This window comes from Haliotis asinina, chromosome 12 (genome assembly GCF_037392515.1).
Source record: "Haliotis asinina isolate JCU_RB_2024 chromosome 12, JCU_Hal_asi_v2, whole genome shotgun sequence".
Lineage (NCBI taxonomy): Eukaryota > Metazoa > Mollusca > Gastropoda > Lepetellida > Haliotidae > Haliotis > Haliotis asinina.
In genome coordinates, this window is record NC_090291.1 from 4,000,013 (window position 1) to 4,019,165 (window position 19,153).

The following is a 19,153-nucleotide window of genomic DNA, read 5'->3' on the forward strand; positions in this document are numbered from 1 at the left end:
ATATAATATTTTTTTTAAAAAAATGCAAAAAGTGAAAAACGACCTGTCATTTTGTACCTCTTGGATGCTCTAAGATATCATAAAAAATATGTTCAGTATAGTATTGGGTGACTTATCAAAAACATTGCGTCCAGACATTGAAGCTGGCACTGTTCACAATATATTGCATGCTGACACTTGTGTGACCATTCATTGTTTAGTTTGAACCTTTGGCTTCCTGTATGATTAGTGAAAACATTAGAATAAGTTATACCCTTACATGATAACGGCATCTGGAAGGAGTTGGATAGTATCTCCATAACAAGCTCTTGCAGTAAACATCATTAGTGGAGTCACTTTATAGCAGACTGTAGTTTCAAATTGCACTTTTATGCACTTTGATATCTACGTTCTGTTCTAGAGGATATCTGCTTAGCTCAAACACACTGAATGTTTCTGTAATATTTGTTTCCTGAAGTTAGTGATTGATGTATTTGGGGGTACTAAGATAAAGATAAAAAGTCAAGCAAACTGGGGATCGTGAGGCTGGAACATGGCAAAAACATCTTGCTTGAGCTTGACATATAATATGTAGAGAAATAAAACATAAAAACAGTTGCATTTTCACAACTGTCCAGGTGAGCTAGACCACTTTTGCAACATCCCTCATAAATGGAACGAATGCTCGAACACGCATCCTCGAAAGCTTAAATGCATGTTTCTGTTCGAAAGTGTCACGCTGCACGAAAATGTCTTGACGAAAATGTACTTAACAATATGCATGTGCAGTTCTGAGGAATTGTGAGCTGGGACATTGAACATGTAAGGATGTGCAACACTGAGAGAGACTCCAAGGTTGTTACACCAGTTCACAGGTGGTGCATGCTCGTTGTGAGGTTCACATTTATGTGTGATGCCAGAACTCTTTCTACCTCTTTCAAGGTGCCTCTGCAACAAATGTGTTGCCAAGTCAACAGAACTGCAATGCAAGTAATGATATAAGCCTCCTAATATGCAGTAACAGTGAAATATCTGTGAGCAAGGCCCGATTTGCAGCCAGAGAGTAACGGACAGTGAGGTCTGCTGGTATTAGACAGTGTTTCAAGCCCTTGGTATACTAGTTCAGAAAAATAAATCAAGATATAGTTAGTAAGCCGAATATCGTGATGGCATTCCCTGAGTAGGCAGTATTGGTTTGGTTTCATAACTTCCTGCAGATGCGAAAGGTGATGATGACAGGCAAAAGCAGGTACTATAACATTTTACAGCCAGCACTAGACTTCCCGACCCTCTGATCTCTGCCAGGCAGAGGCTAACGATATCTACCATACCAAGGAAATAATCACCTACATCATCAGGTTTGGTCATGAAAGATGGAATCAGACAAGATTCAACACGATGGGAGCCAGTACCACACGGAACACAGACAATATACACTAAATAATTTATTAGTCATATAAAACGTTGGCGTCACCCAGTGAATAGCTATGTAAAGAAGGTAGTCATTCTCCACTGTTTACAACATTAAACGGATCAGTCTTACACATCAGTTTAAAAAAACAAATCGTGATTCGTTAAGCTCTTCTGTAACCACGGTTTCAAGTTCCTAACTAACCTGGTAGTAGAAGTGCGATGTTCAAATTAATCCATATGTCCTACCACAAACACATATGTATTTCAACAAATACAGAGTAGATATTACTACGTGCCTCTCATCGGTGTGTGTGCGAGCGCACAATAACACCTTGTTGTTCCCCCATGCCAACAAGAGGATGCTGGAAAGTGAGGCAGTGTATGTACTCCTTGATCAAAACAGATCTAGTCAGGCAGTGTATGTACTCCTTGATCAAAACAGATCTTGTCGGGCAGTGTACCTTGATCAAAACAGATCTAGTCACGCAGTGTATGTACACCTTGATCAAAACAGATCTAATCAGGCAGTGTATGTACACCTTGATCAAAACAGATCTAATCAGGCAGTGTATGTACACCTTGATCAAAACAGATCTAGTCAGGCAGTGTATGTACACCTTGATCAAAACAGATCTAGTCAGGCAGTGTATGTACACCTTGATCAAAACAGATCTACTCAAATGGGCCAAAGGACAAAAGGGGGACCACGAAGTGCCAAGTCAAATGAATTGTGGTGAAAATCAATCAAGTAATGAAAAATTATAATAATTATTTTTAGTCATAATGTTAACAGAGAAGGAACACTTCTTGTAATAAGCAGGCAGGTAGAGTGGAAAACTTAGATCACAAACAAACCATAGACACTGCATATTTACTACACCAGGGTTCAATCACAAATCACAAATCATTATGAAAAAAAATATCTGTACTGGTGCAAGTTTCAACTAAACAATTTTTAGCCAACAACATACGATTGTCCATTGGTAGAAATTTGTCATAGCTAGGCAAAATATATAAAAACTGAACCACATGGAAATCCTGACACTCATTGTGAAAACAATCTGCATAAATAAGTGGAAACAGTTCTATTTCAACAACTATAAATATGTTGTGATAAACTCTGGATTTAAATAAAAATAGCACAATGTCAAGACTAGAGATGTCACACATGAAAATTTCCACTATCATGGAGACACTGGATAAAATACCAGTATTAATATCTCGAAATTGTGGATGAGTATAAAAGCTTCACATATTCACATCTACTGTTATAAATGATAGTAGACAGCATATTCAGTGTTCACCATAGGTGTTACACGAGAGCATGCAGAAATAAAATTATAAATATGTAGTTCAAATCTTTTATGCGTGAAATTTTCATTGCAATCCTGAATCATGTTAACGTTTATTGTTTGTCTATATGTTGTGGTTTCAAGTTACTTTTTTAAAATTATGTAGATCAGACTCTATTCATCCATAACACATACGCAAAATATTTTTTGCTTGCTTTTATTATTTTTTTTTGCATGAAAAACACAGGTTTCTGCTTTAATGCGAACACTGATATCACCATCCAACAGCAACACTGCTGCCAAACAAAGGAGCATTGACAATAAAGGTTAACATTCAAACTGTAGAACTGGTTAACTTATTGATGCGTTAAGTACGGTACTTCATGGATGACTACCTCATTATCATATATGTTGCAATTATCTGGGAACAGATTGCATGAGTGAAGCACTATATAAGGTTCACTCTGGCTTGAGAACAGTTTAACAATCTACAACAAAATATATGATGTATAATAAAGACCTTAACACACCTTAATTTCCTATTACTCCCCAACTTCTAAAATGCCAACCAATCAGGTTATCACCTCATCTTCATCATGGACAAACACTGGGGGTATATATATACTTCACTGACATGAGACACCGCACAAACAGTGTAGCAGACTCTATTTGACAGCTTGAAGCCTCAGAGGCGCTAGGACTTCAGTCCTGCCACACAACGCAACACATATGGTCTCATCTTCAGCGAGTTTGTACAAGACTGCCTCTGTTAACCCAGCAGAAAATGGGTACCAGGTGGGATAAGTTATCTGACTATAACCTTCTAGCACCTAACAGGCAGCTTTGGTTAACCATGGTAATAATGTGCCATGGGCACATTGTCATTGCTATGAGCATACTTAGTGTGGCGTTAGGCGATATATAAATTGGACACATAAATATCATTATTAATGTGTCCCCCTATTCAGCTTGTCTTTGCACCATAAACACACAGATTCACACTGAATTTGGGATTCATCAGAAACAACGAAATGAAGGTCATCATAACATCAAATGCTGATGTTCGTATTAAAATTGCTCATCACTTATAACGCCAAAAAGCAAAAATCATCCTTAATGCTTCAGAAAGATACTTAAGTTATTTTGGAATTCAAAGATTTTAGACATTATGCATTGAGTAAAAGTGTGTAATGTTACAATATATATGAAATAACAAGTAATAAACACATACCAATAACTCAGTAACTCTCTCCAACAAAATATTTGAAAATCACATACAGAATGCTGATGGCCATTCAGTATCAGATGCACCTTTGGATCTAAATTCAAAGCTGCATATTTAGCAGTCATGAAACTCAGAACAATAGAATGGGAATCTGCGATGAAAATCTTCCACACACCCTGCAAGGTCAGTTCAAATGAATCCATCAAGTTACTCAATAGTTCAAAAGCTGAGAATTTTGCATAACTGTATTCAAGACATGTGGAGAGTTTCAAAGCAAGACTGCGATGAACAGCATATAGTAATTCATGTATGACTAAGCTTTAACTTAACTCCTCAGCCATCCTGGGGACTCTTCATAATTTATGGCTTTGGGGTGAAGCATGTACAATGTGAGAGTCGCACCTTAAATTTTATGTACAAAGCAAGTGATCCACCCTGCATGTCATGAACAAAATCAATGACCCTTCCTCCCCATTCCCGTATTTTTAAGCATAAATTTTAAATATTCTTATGTGCAGAATTGCTGACCCCCATCCCCCTAGTACATGTGTACAAGACTGATGACCTGTCCTCCCTCCCCAGAACAAAATGGGTGTCCACCCTGTAAAATCATTATTCCCACCACCCACCATAAATAATGAACAGTCCCTAATCACAGAGGGTGTGGCCATGATGTAATATCACCAGGTTTGGGTTAAGGTCTCATTAGAACCACACCTGCATAAAACATGTGTTCTAGTTTACACATTTTGTGCCTCATGTTGCTGAAAGCTTTAAAAACTCTATCAGTCTCTTCGGAAGTGGCAGTTGTGGAGCTAAGTGAAGGACTTTGTTTCCCATACACCTGCGCACCTTTATGCGGGAGAGGTTCTGCAAAGACTGAGGGGTTCTGTGGAACTGGTCAAGCCATGCTGCAACATGGGGATCCAGTAGATGCTGAGATGGATGGTGTGACATCAAGAACACACCTGCAATTCCTCTCAGGCCAGACACAAGTAACAGCTCCACGAGGTCAAGGTCAGATCTGTCAACAAGCAATTAATTTGACAAATGGAGACTGAGTAAGATTTACTGCTACAGTTTGTGCATGACATATCATGGTAACTAGGATATTTATCAAATTTCATCAATATCATCATTACCAAGATGTATATTTTTTGGAGGGGTCCTGACCTAAAGGAGTTCTCACTATAAGTGTAAATTTGCACATAAAACAAATTACCAGTCAATAAGTGAGTGAGTGAGCGAGTTTAGTTTCATGCAGCTTTCAGCAATATTCCAGCAGTATGTATCATGGCAGGGGACACCAGAAATGGTACCAACACATTGTACTATTTTGTAGAATCAAACCCAGACCTTCGGTGTGACCAGCAAACATTTTAACTACTGGGCTACTCAACCACCCTCTGTCAAGAAGGGGTGAGTGAGTGAGTTTAGTTTTACGCCGCACTCAGCAATATTCCAGCTATATGGCGGCAGTCTGTAAATAATCGAGTCTGGATCCAGACAATCCAGTGATCAGCAACATGAGCATCGATCTGCGCAATTGGGAACCAATGACATGTGTCAACCAAGTCAGCGAGCTTGACCACTCGATCCTGTTAGTCGCCTCTTACAAAAAGCATAGTTGCCTTTTATGGCAAGCATGGGCTGCTGAAGGCCTATCCTACCCCAGGACCTTCACGGGTCCTGTCAAAAAGGGAAACAAGACAAGAACAATGTGCATAAAGAACTGAAGAGGGCAACTGCACTGATATTTCAATCTTCAGGCAAAACAATTTCATTCCAACACTTTTATGTTTCCAGAGTTTCCAAGCTGACTTGGCTTACATGTGTCACAGTATCCCAATTGCATACACTGATGCTAATGCTGTTTATCACTGGACTGTCAGGTCCAGACTTTTTTAAATACAGACCACCACCATACAGCTGGAATATTGCTCAGTACAGAGTAAAACTAATCAAACAAAATTCAGTGTTTCCAATATCATCAACATGGCCCAAAGTTCAAAGGAATGCCTGTAAGAACCATGAGCTATTACGATTCTAATTATTAAACAATAAATGTTACTTAGAAGAATACACAGACCTGTTCATAGGACATTAATTGCTTATGGAATTATCAAAAAGAGATTTTATGAATGCCTCTGTCAGTTTGGCATCACTCCAAGTGCAACAAATATTAACATGCATATTCTCTGTTTAAACTTCAAAAAAACATTTGAAACTGTGATATCTCCCTTATCAAATGAAATTAATAGGGTTTTGCTCCAGATTTGTTGAGGGGAGGTGGGGTAGTCAGTGTTTTAATCCCATATCTGATGCCAACCAGTGTGATATTGCTGCAATAAATGCGGTATAAAAATGCAACATAGAAGAAAATTTTACTCTTTAAGCATGCATTTGGATTTGATCAATGAAATAATTATTTAGATTTCTTGAATTGTGTTTCCTGTGCTGGTCGGTATAGAATGAAGAGACGGTGTTTCACCAGTCACCTGTTCACTCTTAATAAGTGTCATATTCCTTTATCAAGCAGTAAAGATCAGTAACATTCTGCCTGGTCCTGTCTATCCCAAAGCATAATGTTCAATTACTATTCCAAGAGGAAACAAAAGGCTAGTGTAAAGACTGACAGACAGCATGACAAACATCAACACATGAGAGTAGAGTGTGAATTCTACAATTTATACACATGAATGTCTGGAGTGGCGCTGTGTACCTGAAGATATTTAACGCAGCCTGACACCTGAACAGAGGGAGCTGGGTGCAACCTCGTAACAAGACGCGGATCACAGTTCTGTGGCCATGTTCAAACAGCTTGTTTAAGGAGGAGAGTCTGCAACAAGATGCTGGATGCTATGCTCAAGGCAGAAATAAAGCATCTTCCATAAAACATGTAAACATCCATAGGCTCAAATATCTAAACAATGCATCTGATTTTGCCTGAACAGTAACAATCTGACAATGGAAGATGATGCTAACACAGAAGATTAATAATGGGTCAGTTTTTGCACATTAGCATGAAAAATGGCAAATTAAAATTTGTAAATTTACTACTGATACAAGAGCAGTGGCCCATTCAAAATTCAGGAAATGGCTAATAATCCTGAAGATAGCCCATTGTCAAACGTCTCTTTCCCATTCCCTGCTTGTCTCCCTAATTTATCTGGTGATTCACATTCTCAGTACCCTAAGCTTGTATCTGGACCCTCTTGAACAAAGTACCCTAAGCAATCATAAATCTACACTATCATGAGTGAGTGAGTGAGTGAGTGAGTGAGTGAGTGAGTGAGTGAGTGAGTGAGTGAGTGAGTGAGTGAGTGAGTGAGTGAGTGAGTGAGTGAGTGAGTGAGTGAGTGAGTGAGTGAGTGAATTTAGTTTTATGCCACACTCAGCAATATTCCAGCTATATGGCGGCGGTCTGTAAATAAATGACTCTGGACCAGACAATCCAGTGGTCAACAACATGAGCATCGATCTGCGCAATTGGGAACCGATGACATGTAAGAACCAAGTCAGCGAGTCTGACCACCCGATCCCGTTAGTCACCTTTTATGACAAGCATAGTCGCCATATATGGCAAGCATGCTGAAGATCTATTCTACCCCAGATCTTCACGGGCCTACTATTAGAGATCACTTCAGCACTAAGATTACTTTGTGCAACCAAGCCCTGGATGATGTTATACAAAGTGGCCTAGTGTGATTGTGACTCCCTTACACTGAGCAACTACACTCCTAAATCTGGTCACTATACCTCACAAAGTGACCTAGTGTGATTGTGACTCCCTTACACTGAGCAACCACACTCCTAAATCTGGTCACTATACCTCACAAAGTGACCTAGTGTGATTGTGACTCCCTTACACTGAGCAACCACACTCCTAAACCTGGTCACTATACCTCACAAAGTGACCTAGTGTGATTGTGACTCCCTTACACTGAGCAACCACACTCCTAAACCTGGTCACTATACCTCACAAAGTGACCTAGTGTGATTGTGACTCCCTTACACTGAGCAACCACACTCCTAAACCTGGTCACTATACCTCACAAATTGACCTAGTGTGATTGTGACTCCCTTACACTGAGCAACCACACTCCTAAACCTGGTCACTATACCTCACAAATTGACCTAGTGTGATTGTGACTCCCTTACACTGAGCTACCACACTCCTAAACCTGGTCATTATACCTCCCCAGAACTCCATGCTTGTCTCCCTTTGGATGTCCCTGACCATAACATCTCCAAAGTATTGTAACTCACTTGTGCTGAAACCAGGATAAGTCGAAGGTATATTGATGGTCCCAGTCGTATCGTGTTAACGAAGTTTCACTGTAAATCAAGGTAATGGCTTTTGATACAGGTAGTTATTCAGACACCTCAGGGAAACAAGCATAGTAAAGACGATGAGAGCTAAAACTCACACTAAATTCAAACTGGCTGTACCAACAAAGCAGCGATAATATTTCACTTTCATTTGTTAGGCATTCAGTATTCCACCTGCATGACAGCAGCATGAAAACAATCAGATCAAGTGGACCACTGACTGACATCATGAGCATTAAGGCCTGCAACAATTTGTTAGTTTCAATTTTCGATAAATACCATCATTATTTTGATGTCATGTCTGAATATCTATTTAAATTATGTAAAACAAAGCAAGATAGTAATTTCAATCATATTCAAGCAGTGAAATAAGGTAAATCGTGATTGGTTTAAGGCCAGGCCAATTAGCCAATGAGAATTGTTGTTGGAAGACACTGTCAAGTTGACAATTGACTAAAAGGCTGACTCACTCGAACTCTTAGAAATAATGAACTTTTTACTTGTATCATGAACCAAATAAAAAATGAACAAATTGATGATCAACATTTGACATTTGAATCGAGGTGTGGGTGAACTGTTGCAGCCCTAACATTGAGCAAATATATACAGTAGATATAACAACTACACTATGAAACACACCTATCCACCTCATCTACTTTGCTTGCTGACAGTGAAGATCCAGGTCAGAACTGGTAATCAGCAATGACTGTTTGACATAAGATGCAACTAAATTATTCAGGCGGTCATGTGTTAAGTTTGTGCACATCACGATATCCCATATGTGTAGATGGAGGGTCATGATGTCAGTCACTGTGTATGTTACTCCAGACCTGATTTACAGACCTTCATTATACAGATAGAATGTACCAATAACAACACTTAAGACGATGACTAAGTTGCAGTTTAACCTGCAGAGAGAAAACACATATTCACTTTCTAACACTAGTTGGTGCTTGTGTGATGTCCACGCCATGACGCAGGAAGACTTCCACAACGTCAGCAAAGCCCTGCTCCATTGCCGCGTGAACAGCACACCTGCCACTCTGATCACGTTGCTTGATACTAGCACCAGCTGAAATAAAATGCAAATTACCATGAATACAAACAAAAGCACTCCAAGATTTAGCAATCTGGGCCTGGAGTCCAAAACTATTCATAGTGACTGATCAGCCCTGATCAGCAGTTATTGTATTTGTCATTGTTTAAGCACAAAAGTTACTGTTTTTCATAACCTGTATTAACACCTCAATATTCAATATTGCAGCTGTATAGCAATGGCTTTGAAGTCCTGACCAGATAATCCAGTGATTGATATTGTAAGCAATCATTTGTTCCCCACACTATAATGACATACAATCAACCAATTCAACAAGTCTGGCCTGAATAGAGGGCTAGGAACCTATTCTAAACTGGAACCAGCACATATAATTCAGGAGCCAGCCCTGAAACAATTTTCTCCATGGCAACAATTGGGATATGTTCAGGAGATGTGTTACCCTTAAAGGGCCGGGTTAGAATACTGGCCTTCGGTAACCCCCAGTACACACGACAACAAATAATATCAACTCTCCAGGAAACTGAAGACCCATTTCTTAGAAAGTTGCTGTGATTTGCTCTGCCCTAGTTTTTGTTGCCATGTATGCTTCAGTAACTTCATATGTCTGATTGAAAGTTCCAGCAACTTTGGTACTGGGCTGAAAAATGGGTTTTGTGATTTTTCAAAAAATGGGTTGCCCTAGCAAATATGACTTTCTTATGACACAAATACGGATAGCATTTAATCAATCATGGTAACAGATAGACGGAATAGGCTGTATTATTGAAGAGAGACCAAGAAGAATTACAAATCGTGCCTTGCAACACAGCGCTAGTCAGCTCAGTGTAACTAGACGAGTCTACTTATCGACTGCCATACACCTGGCTAAAGAAACAGGCGACCTTCCATTTGGATTGCTTCGGTTCTCTAAGAACGCTGGCTGTATAAAACCATGTCAGAGAGGTGAGAACTTGACCTCGCTACTTAATAACAAGTATGACAATATGTTGGATTGTTAGCCCTCACAATCACTAAGAAGTGAATATTTCTTAAAGGTCGCATGCAACCAAAAAATCAAACATAATTAAAACACATTTATCACTTATTCATGACATATAATATACATTGCTGCTTGTAAAAAAACAAATAAACAAAATTTTAAGCGTACAATCGCGATTCAAAAGTGCAAAATTTTGTACTAAGGCTTACTTTCCCTAAAACGGAGACCAAACCCAGTCATAGCGGGTGGATATGCACTCAAGTGTAACGACGGCTTCCGATTGGCTGTTTCATTTGCTGATATGCTGAGGGTTCATTGTGTGTACAGAAAGATGATCTGTTTGATGGGCATTTTAGAAGTATAGCCAGTCACAAGAAAGTAAGATTTTTTATGGATAACAACTTCTTTTTGTGTACTTGATGCGTCGTTTCAGTATGGATTCATATACTGTTGTGAAACAAAATCATTTACACTAACAGAAGTTGTTATCTATGAAGAATGTATATAGAGATGTTGGGTTTGGAAAATACATGTTCTCTGAATTTGCGCTCGATCCAATCAAAAATCATGTCAGTAGAGATGGTAAACTACTGCGTGGCTGGAATCTGTCATTCGTCAAAGTACAAAGCAGGACTTGGAACCGACAAGAATTTGCACCACTTTCCGCCAGATCCAGTCATCCGAAAAAAATGAATGTAGTTTGTTTGCAACCCACAGACATAAAAACATGTCATGTGTATCACACGTGCCTAATTACATAATGTGGCAGAGACGGGACTCGGGTGCACGAGTTATAAATCAACTTATTTTCTTTATGTCATATAGTCTGATAGGTGTTAAGTTCAAATTGCGCGTGGTCAATGATTCAAGCTGTTTATTGTATGTTGTCTTTAGCAGACAGGCACACAGACATATAGGTGTGAATAAACCAAACACCGAGCTTTCTCTGTGACAGAGACTGCTTACCACAATCAACAAGTTTTTTTACGTAACGAGTAGATTATTTACTTGTTTGTCTACACACCCAAGATTAGACTACTGCTCATGACCTCAGACGCATGCATACTGTTTCAAGCTCCGCGAACCCATTCACTGCGCATGCGTTGTGGACGCAGCGCAGCACAGCTGTTGAAACCAGTTTTCCCCCCAGCGCTGGGGGGAATTTAGTGAAACGTTTGAACTCCGATTTCGCGGGCTTTTTTTCATCGCGTTTTTTTCAACTTTATATGTTGAATTGGCATTTTTTATGATTTGTTTCGGTAAGTGCATACCGAAAGGTACCCGAATCTGCAAAGTTGTGTTTTACGTTGCATGTGACCTTTAAGCTATTTGACCAATTTTCTTGAAATTTTGTGTACACCACCAGTATACTTCAAGGCAGTGAGAGATGGCCACCCATTTCATTTCAAGGTGTGATGCTACAGATGTTGATTCCTCCATGTCAACATACCTGTGATGAGCATATCGACTGCCTCTGCATTGTTGAAGACAGATGCCACATGTAGAGGCCCAACACCATACATATCCTGTTTGTTGAGTTCACATCCCTGAGACAACAAGTACCTCACAACTTCATTGTGTCCTGTACAACAGAAAATGCCTAAGTGAGCTACATGAAACTGAGACTGAACCAGTGATTGGCATAACACCCAACATGTGATACACTCAGGATGTGATAATACTCAGGTCATCGAGCTTGAGCACTGACTCCATAACATTACTTCTGAAAAACAGATAATTTACTGTGCACCATTTCTAATGTTGAATTATTCAAATTAAAGTTATAAGGTAGAATGTTGACAGTGGCCCACCTTTCATTGCTGCTTCATACAGAGGAGTGACACCATATTTGTTGGATATATTAACATCACAACCAGCATCACACAATATCTGAAAACATAATCAGTTTGTCACCAAATATACAAGCACTGGGGTGCATCAGCGATTGTGTGCATGTGTACATGCATGTATGTGTGAGAATGAGACGCATGAATCAGATGCAACTGAATTATCACACAGCACTTTGACACATTTGCCAATGGGGTTACTGATTGATCAAAATATATCCTGAGAATTCACAGGTGTGACTCCATTTTGATGAAAAACACAACATACCTTACATTTAAGAAAACTTTTCTGCCAGAATTTGGCAATGAGAAGTTTGGTAGAACATAAAGTGTCCACAGAAATAAAAGGTACAGTTGAAATAAAGTTGTCTGTCTGCCAGTTCCAGCTCCATCTACTGTCACAACCACACCATACCAACAGTGGACAACCCTCTACCCTCACAACCACACCACACCAACAGTGGACAACCCTCTACCCTCACAGCCACACCATCCCAGCAGTGGACAACCCTCTACCCTCACAACCACACCACACCAGCAGTGGACAACCCTCTACCCTCACAACCACACCACACCAGCAGTGGACAACCCTCTATCCTCACAACCACACCACACCAACTGTGGTCAACCCTCTACCCTCACAACCACACCATCCCAGCAGTGGACAACCCTCTACCCTCACAACCACACCACACCAACTGTGGACAACCCTCTACCCTCACAACCACACCACACCAACAGTGGACAACCCTCTACCCTCACAACCACACCACACCAACAGTGGACAACCCTCTACCCTCACAACCACACCACACCAACAGTGGACAACCCTCTACCCTCACAACCACACCACACCAACTGTGGACAACCCTCTACCCTCACAACCACACCACACCAACAGTGGACAACCCTCTACCCTCACGACCACACCATCCCAGTAGTGGACAACCCTCTGCCCTCACAACCACACCACACCAGCAGCGGACAACCCTCTACCCTCACAACCACACCATCCCAGCAGTGGACAACCCTCTACCCTCACAACCACATCATCTCAACAGTGGACAACTATCTACCCTCACAAACACACCGCACCAACAGTGGACAACCTTCTACTCTCACAACTGCATTACACCAACAGTGGACAACCCTCCACCCTCACAACCACACCAGCAGTGGACAACCCTCCACCCTCACAACCACACCGACCCTGCAGTGGACAATCCTCCATCTATACAACTGCGCCGCCGCAGAGTGGACAAAACTCCACCCTAACAAATGCATCACACCAACAGTGGACAATCCTCCACCCTCACAACTGCACCACCCCAGCAGTGAACAACCCTCCACCCTCACCAAGACATGCCATCCCAGATAGACACCGCTCCACCCTCACAACTACAGGACCCCAGAAAGGGACGACCCCCCCACCCTCACCACACCACACCAGCTGTGAAATATTGGAGACAACAACGCTCCGAGGCTTTGACAGACAATGTCAAACCGGGGAGGGAGGGATTTCCTGACCCTAGTGGTCTTACATTGTCTACCAAAACCGAGGTGAAGTGTTTTCTCTAACATATATACTGTCAATAAACACTTGTATTGTGAGTTTAATCTTGAATGATATTTTTCAATTGATTTCAAACACTCATGAATCATTTGAATGTTGATGGTCACATAAAGTTAGGAAAAGTAAAACCTAGGAAGCAGTCTTACGAATGAAAACTAAAACCTTGGAAGAGGTCTTTCTAGTGAAAAGTAAAACCTATCCCTCTAAAACAAAAACCTCAAATGTGGTTATTCTGGGAAAACAAGAGATGACCTAATATATCGAGAGAGGCACACTTTAGGTTTATACCAACCCTCAACAATCACAATCACAACTACACCACCTCTACTGTGGACAACTGTCTACTCCCACTACCACCTCTGCAGTTGACAAATTTTCACCCTAACACCCACACAACCCCAGCAGTGGACAACCCTCTACCCTCACAGCCACACCATCCCAGCAGTGGATAACCCTCTACCCTCACAACCACACCACACCAGCAGTGGACAACCCTCTACCCTCACAACCACACCACACCAGCAGTGGACAACCCTCTATCCTCACAACCACACCACACCAACTGTGGTCAACCCTCTACCCTCACAACCACACCATCCCAGCAGTGGACAACCCTCTACCCTCACAACCACACCACACCAACTGTGGACAACCCTCTACCCTCACAACCACACCACACCAACAGTGGACAACCCTCTACCCTCACAACCACACCACACCAACAGTGGACAACCCTCTACCCTCACAACCACACCACACCAACAGTGGACAACCCTCTACCCTCACAACCACACCACACCAACTGTGGACAACCCTCTACCCTCACAACCACACCACACCAACAGTGGACAACCCTCTACCCTCACGACCACACCATCCCAGTAGTGGACAACCCTCTGCCCTCACAACCACACCACACCAGCAGCGGACAACCCTCTACCCTCACAACCACACCATCCCAGCAGTGGACAACCCTCTACCCTCACAACCACATCATCTCAACAGTGGACAACTATCTACCCTCACAAACACACCGCACCAACAGTGGACAACCTTCTACTCTCACAACTGCATTACACCAACAGTGGACAACCATCCACCCTCACAACCACACCAGCAGTGGACAACCCTCCACCCTCACAACCACACCGACCCTGCAGTGGACAATCCTCCATCTATACAACTGCGCCGCCGCAGAGTGGACAAAACTCCACCCTAACAAATGCATCACACCAACAGTGGACAATCCTCCACCCTCACAACTGCACCACCCCAGCAGTGAACAACCCTCCACCCTCACCAAGACATGCCATCCCAGATAGACACCGCTCCACCCTCACAACTACAGGACCCCAGAAAGGGACGACCCCCCCACCCTCACCACACCACACCAGCTGTGAAATATTGGAGACAACAGCGCTCCGAGGCTTTGACAGACAATGTCAAACCGGGGAGGGAGGGATTTCCTGACCCTAGTGGTCTTACATTGTCTACCAAAACCGAGGTGAAGTGTTTTCTCTAACATATATACTGTCAATAAACACTTGTATTGTGAGTTTAATCTTGAATGATATTTTTCAATTGATTTCAAACACTCATGAATCATTTGAATGTTGATGGTCACATAAAGTTAGGAAAAGTAAAACCTAGGAAGCAGTCTTACGAATGAAAACTAAAACCTTGGAAGAGGTCTTTCTAGTGAAAAGTAAAACCTATCCCTCTAAAACAAAAACCTCAAATGTGGTTATTCTGGGAAAACAAGAGATGACCTAATATATCGAGAGAGGCACACTTTAGGTTTATACCAACCCTCAACAATCACAATCACAACTACACCACCTCTACTGTGGACAACTGTCTACTCCCACTACCACCTCTGCAGTTGACAAATTTTCACCCTAACACCCACACAACCCCAGCAGTGGACAACCCTCTACCCTCACAGCCACACCATCCCAGCAGTGGATAACCCTCTACCCTCACAACCACACCACACCAGCAGTGGACAACCCTCTACCCTCACAACCACACCACACCAGCAGTGGACAACCCTCTATCCTCACAACCACACCACACCAACTGTGGTCAACCCTCTACCCTCACAACCACACCATCCCAGCAGTGGACAACCCTCTACCCTCACAACCACACCACACCAACTGTGGACAACCCTCTACCCTCACAACCACACCACACCAACAGTGGACAACCCTCTACCCTCACAACCACACCACACCAACAGTGGACAACCCTCTACCCTCACAACCACACCACACCAACAGTGGACAACCCTCTACCCTCACAACCACACCACACCAACTGTGGACAACCCTCTACCCTCACAACCACACCACACCAACAGTGGACAACCCTCTACCTTCACGACCACACCATCCCAGTAGTGGACAACCCTCTGCCCTCACAACCACACCACACCAGCAGCGGACAACCCTCTACCCTCACAACCACACCATCCCAGCAGTGGACAACCCTCTACCCTCACAACCACATCATCTCAACAGTGGACAACTATCTACCCTCACAAACACACCGCACCAACAGTGGACAACCTTCTACTCTCACAACTGCATTACACCAACAGTGGACAACCCTCCACCCTCACAACCACACCAGCAGTGGACAACCCTCCACCCTCACAACCACACCGACCCTGCAGTGGACAATCCTCCATCTATACAACTGCGCCGCCGCAGAGTGGACAAAACTCCACCCTAACAAATGCATCACACCAACAGTGGACAATCCTCCACCCTCACAACTGCACCACCCCAGCAGTGAACAACCCTCCACCCTCACCAAGACATGCCATCCCAGATAGACACCGCTCCACCCTCACAACTACAGGACCCCAGAAAGGGACGACCCCCCCACCCTCACCACACCACACCAGCTGTGAAATATTGGAGACAACAGCGCTCCGAGGCTTTGACAGACAATGTCAAACCGGGGAGGGAGGGATTTCCTGACCCTAGTGGTCTTACATTGTCTACCAAAACCGAGGTGAAGTGTTTTCTCTAACATATATACTGTCAATAAACACTTGTATTGTGAGTTTAATCTTGAATGATATTTTTCAATTGATTTCAAACACTCATGAATCATTTGAATATTGATGGTCACATAAAGTTAGGAAAAGTAAAACCTAGGAAGCAGTCTTACGAATGAAAACTAAAACCTTGGAAGAGGTCTTTCTAGTGAAAAGTAAAACCTATCCCTCCAAAACAAAAACCTCAAATGTGGTTATTCTGGGAAAACAAGAGATGACCTAATATATCGAGAGAGGCACACTTTAGGTTTATACCAACCCTCAACAATCACAATCACAACTACACCACCTCTACTGTGGACAACTGTCTACTCCCACTACCACCTCTGCAGTTGACAAATTTTCACCCTAACACCCACACAACCCCAGCAGTGGACAACTCTCCTCACCTCCACAGTAGACAGGTATCCTAGTCTGGCAGCCAGGAAGATGGGGGCATGGTCCTGACTTCCAATATTCACATCACAACCTGCTTCTATAAGCTGCTGAGTAATCATGTCACGTATATCACAGTCTTTCACCTTGATAGCCATATACAGTGGCGTTAATTTCACATTGTCTGTAAGCTGCACATCAGCCTCATATGACAAAAGAGAGGCCACCGTCTCAATGTGACTGTTATCAATTGCAACAAGAAGAGGGGTCAAACTGCTGTACTGATTGGGAAGGTTTGGGTCAGCCCCTGCCTGCAGGAGGACATCTACCACATCAGTGTGACCCTCCCTGGCTGCACAGATGAGGGGCGTGTCCCCATTGTCATTGCACTTGTTGACATCACATGTAGCATGGCAGGGTCTTGCTTTGGTGCAGATGTCATCCTCTGACTGAAACATAAATGTCAAACCTGTTGGGATCTGGGTCATATAGAGTAATAGGGCAGTATGGGTCCTTATAGCTGTGACTGTACATAGCATGGGGGTTCAACAAATTGAAGGTAGGTCTTCCAAGGGCTTTCTGGAAAAGCACGGGGAATTTTCATGGTCTCAATACACAAAATAAACATGTCCAAATATACCCAAATGAACTAACACAAATAACCAAAAACACAGCTGAAGATTCAACTCTGACAATAGTCCACATTAAAAGTCACATGCGACCAAAAAATCAAATATAATTAAAACACAGTTATCACTTGCTCATGATACTTAAATAATCGCTACCTGTGTTTCAAGCAGAATATTAACAATACTTGTTCTCCCGAGACGACAAGCAAGGGTCAGAGGTGTCCAGCAGTTGTCTCCCTTGCCATTGATATCAATATCCTTCGCTAAAAGCTGCACAACTGTGGCAACAGGTTCGTGTTTGATTGCAGCCAGGAGCATCTGGTCAGTGGTTGCCGGGGTGATAAGCTGACGCTGTGGACGGTGGTTCGTCAGCATCACACAGTCCAAGGCCATCTTGCTAACTAACGCCACTCATCTGAGACAAACAAGCTGGTATGGAACCAAATTTCTGTACTCAGTCACTTTTCCAACACCAAAAGTCTGTTACAAAGCTGTCTAACTTCCAACCTTTAACTTTACTGAAACGGTGTACCTCTGGGACTGCGTTATGCATGTAAGCCTCACATTAGTGGGGTAGAATTGTTGGATCATAGGTTCTGGGACATCATAGTATCATACATTTTCAGACACTTGCTATAAGGAGACAGTTTGTGTCACACAGGGATTGAAAAAAAACATGGATAATAGCTTGTGTTTAAGAAAAAGTGGTTTCTGTTTAATATAGTGATGTGTTTTGGAAATGTTCCAGTGGATATTGTAAGCAGATAAAAACCACAAAACAAGGATATAAACTGCAAACAGAAATATCCCACAATTCATGTGCATCACTTTACAATGCTCGTGACCAAACTCATAATCTCATCTAGGTTTAGAAGATAATGAGACTCCGATAATGATAAAGGAAGAGTTTCAGCAATCTGAAAATTTGTTATATAAGTTCTTTAAGTCAATAATAAGTCAATAATTTAATGCCTTCAACTGTTCAATTTGTCGATCTGCAGAAAAGTTCATTCTCGGATTTCTGTTGTGTGCAGAATCAGAGTCCGAGAAAAGTTTAATCACAGACAAATTTAAATCTAGGTTTATCTATCAACAAGAAATGTTACATACTGTTATACCTATACCTCTGTGGGAGTCAAACTTGTGCAGGTACGACGATCGTTCGACAGCTGAGAGACAAAACAAGAAAAGGGGGATAACTCTAGTTTTAGGGTTAGCCTCGCGTCTGTCAAGCAGTACATATTCGTCTGCTCAAGAGTGATTGGATGTGAATGTCTTCCAAATACATTTGATACCTCCAATGTGTGATATAAATAATGAATTTGTAGTACTGTTTTGAACTCGTGTTGTAAAGGTTTCACGTCTTTAAAGTTAACTTATAGGCG

General features: G+C 42.1%; 1 protein-coding gene across 2 annotated transcripts; it reads right to left on the bottom strand.

The window, feature by feature from the left end:
- Positions 1 to 1,408: 1,408 nt before the first annotated feature.
- On the bottom strand, positions 1,409 to 18,966 carry LOC137257815 (ankyrin repeat and SOCS box protein 2-like). Of its 2 annotated transcripts, XM_067795266.1 has the most exons (9): positions 18,879 to 18,965; positions 17,925 to 18,183; positions 17,154 to 17,588; positions 12,089 to 12,167; positions 11,728 to 11,859; positions 9,175 to 9,313; positions 8,179 to 8,247; positions 6,632 to 6,748; positions 1,415 to 4,933 (listed from the first exon to the last, which is right to left on the bottom strand). In XM_067795266.1, exons 2-9 carry the CDS (start codon positions 18,159 to 18,161, stop codon positions 4,666 to 4,668), a joined length of 1,476 nt encoding a protein of 491 aa, XP_067651367.1. In that variant the 5' UTR covers positions 18,162 to 18,183; positions 18,879 to 18,965; the 3' UTR covers positions 1,415 to 4,665. The 2 variants fall into 2 exon arrangements, with proteins under 2 accessions (XP_067651368.1, XP_067651367.1); XM_067795267.1 differs by lacking the exon at positions 8,179 to 8,247 and having other exon boundaries at positions 1,409 to 4,933; positions 18,879 to 18,966.
- Between the last annotated feature and the right edge of the window lie 187 nt (positions 18,967 to 19,153).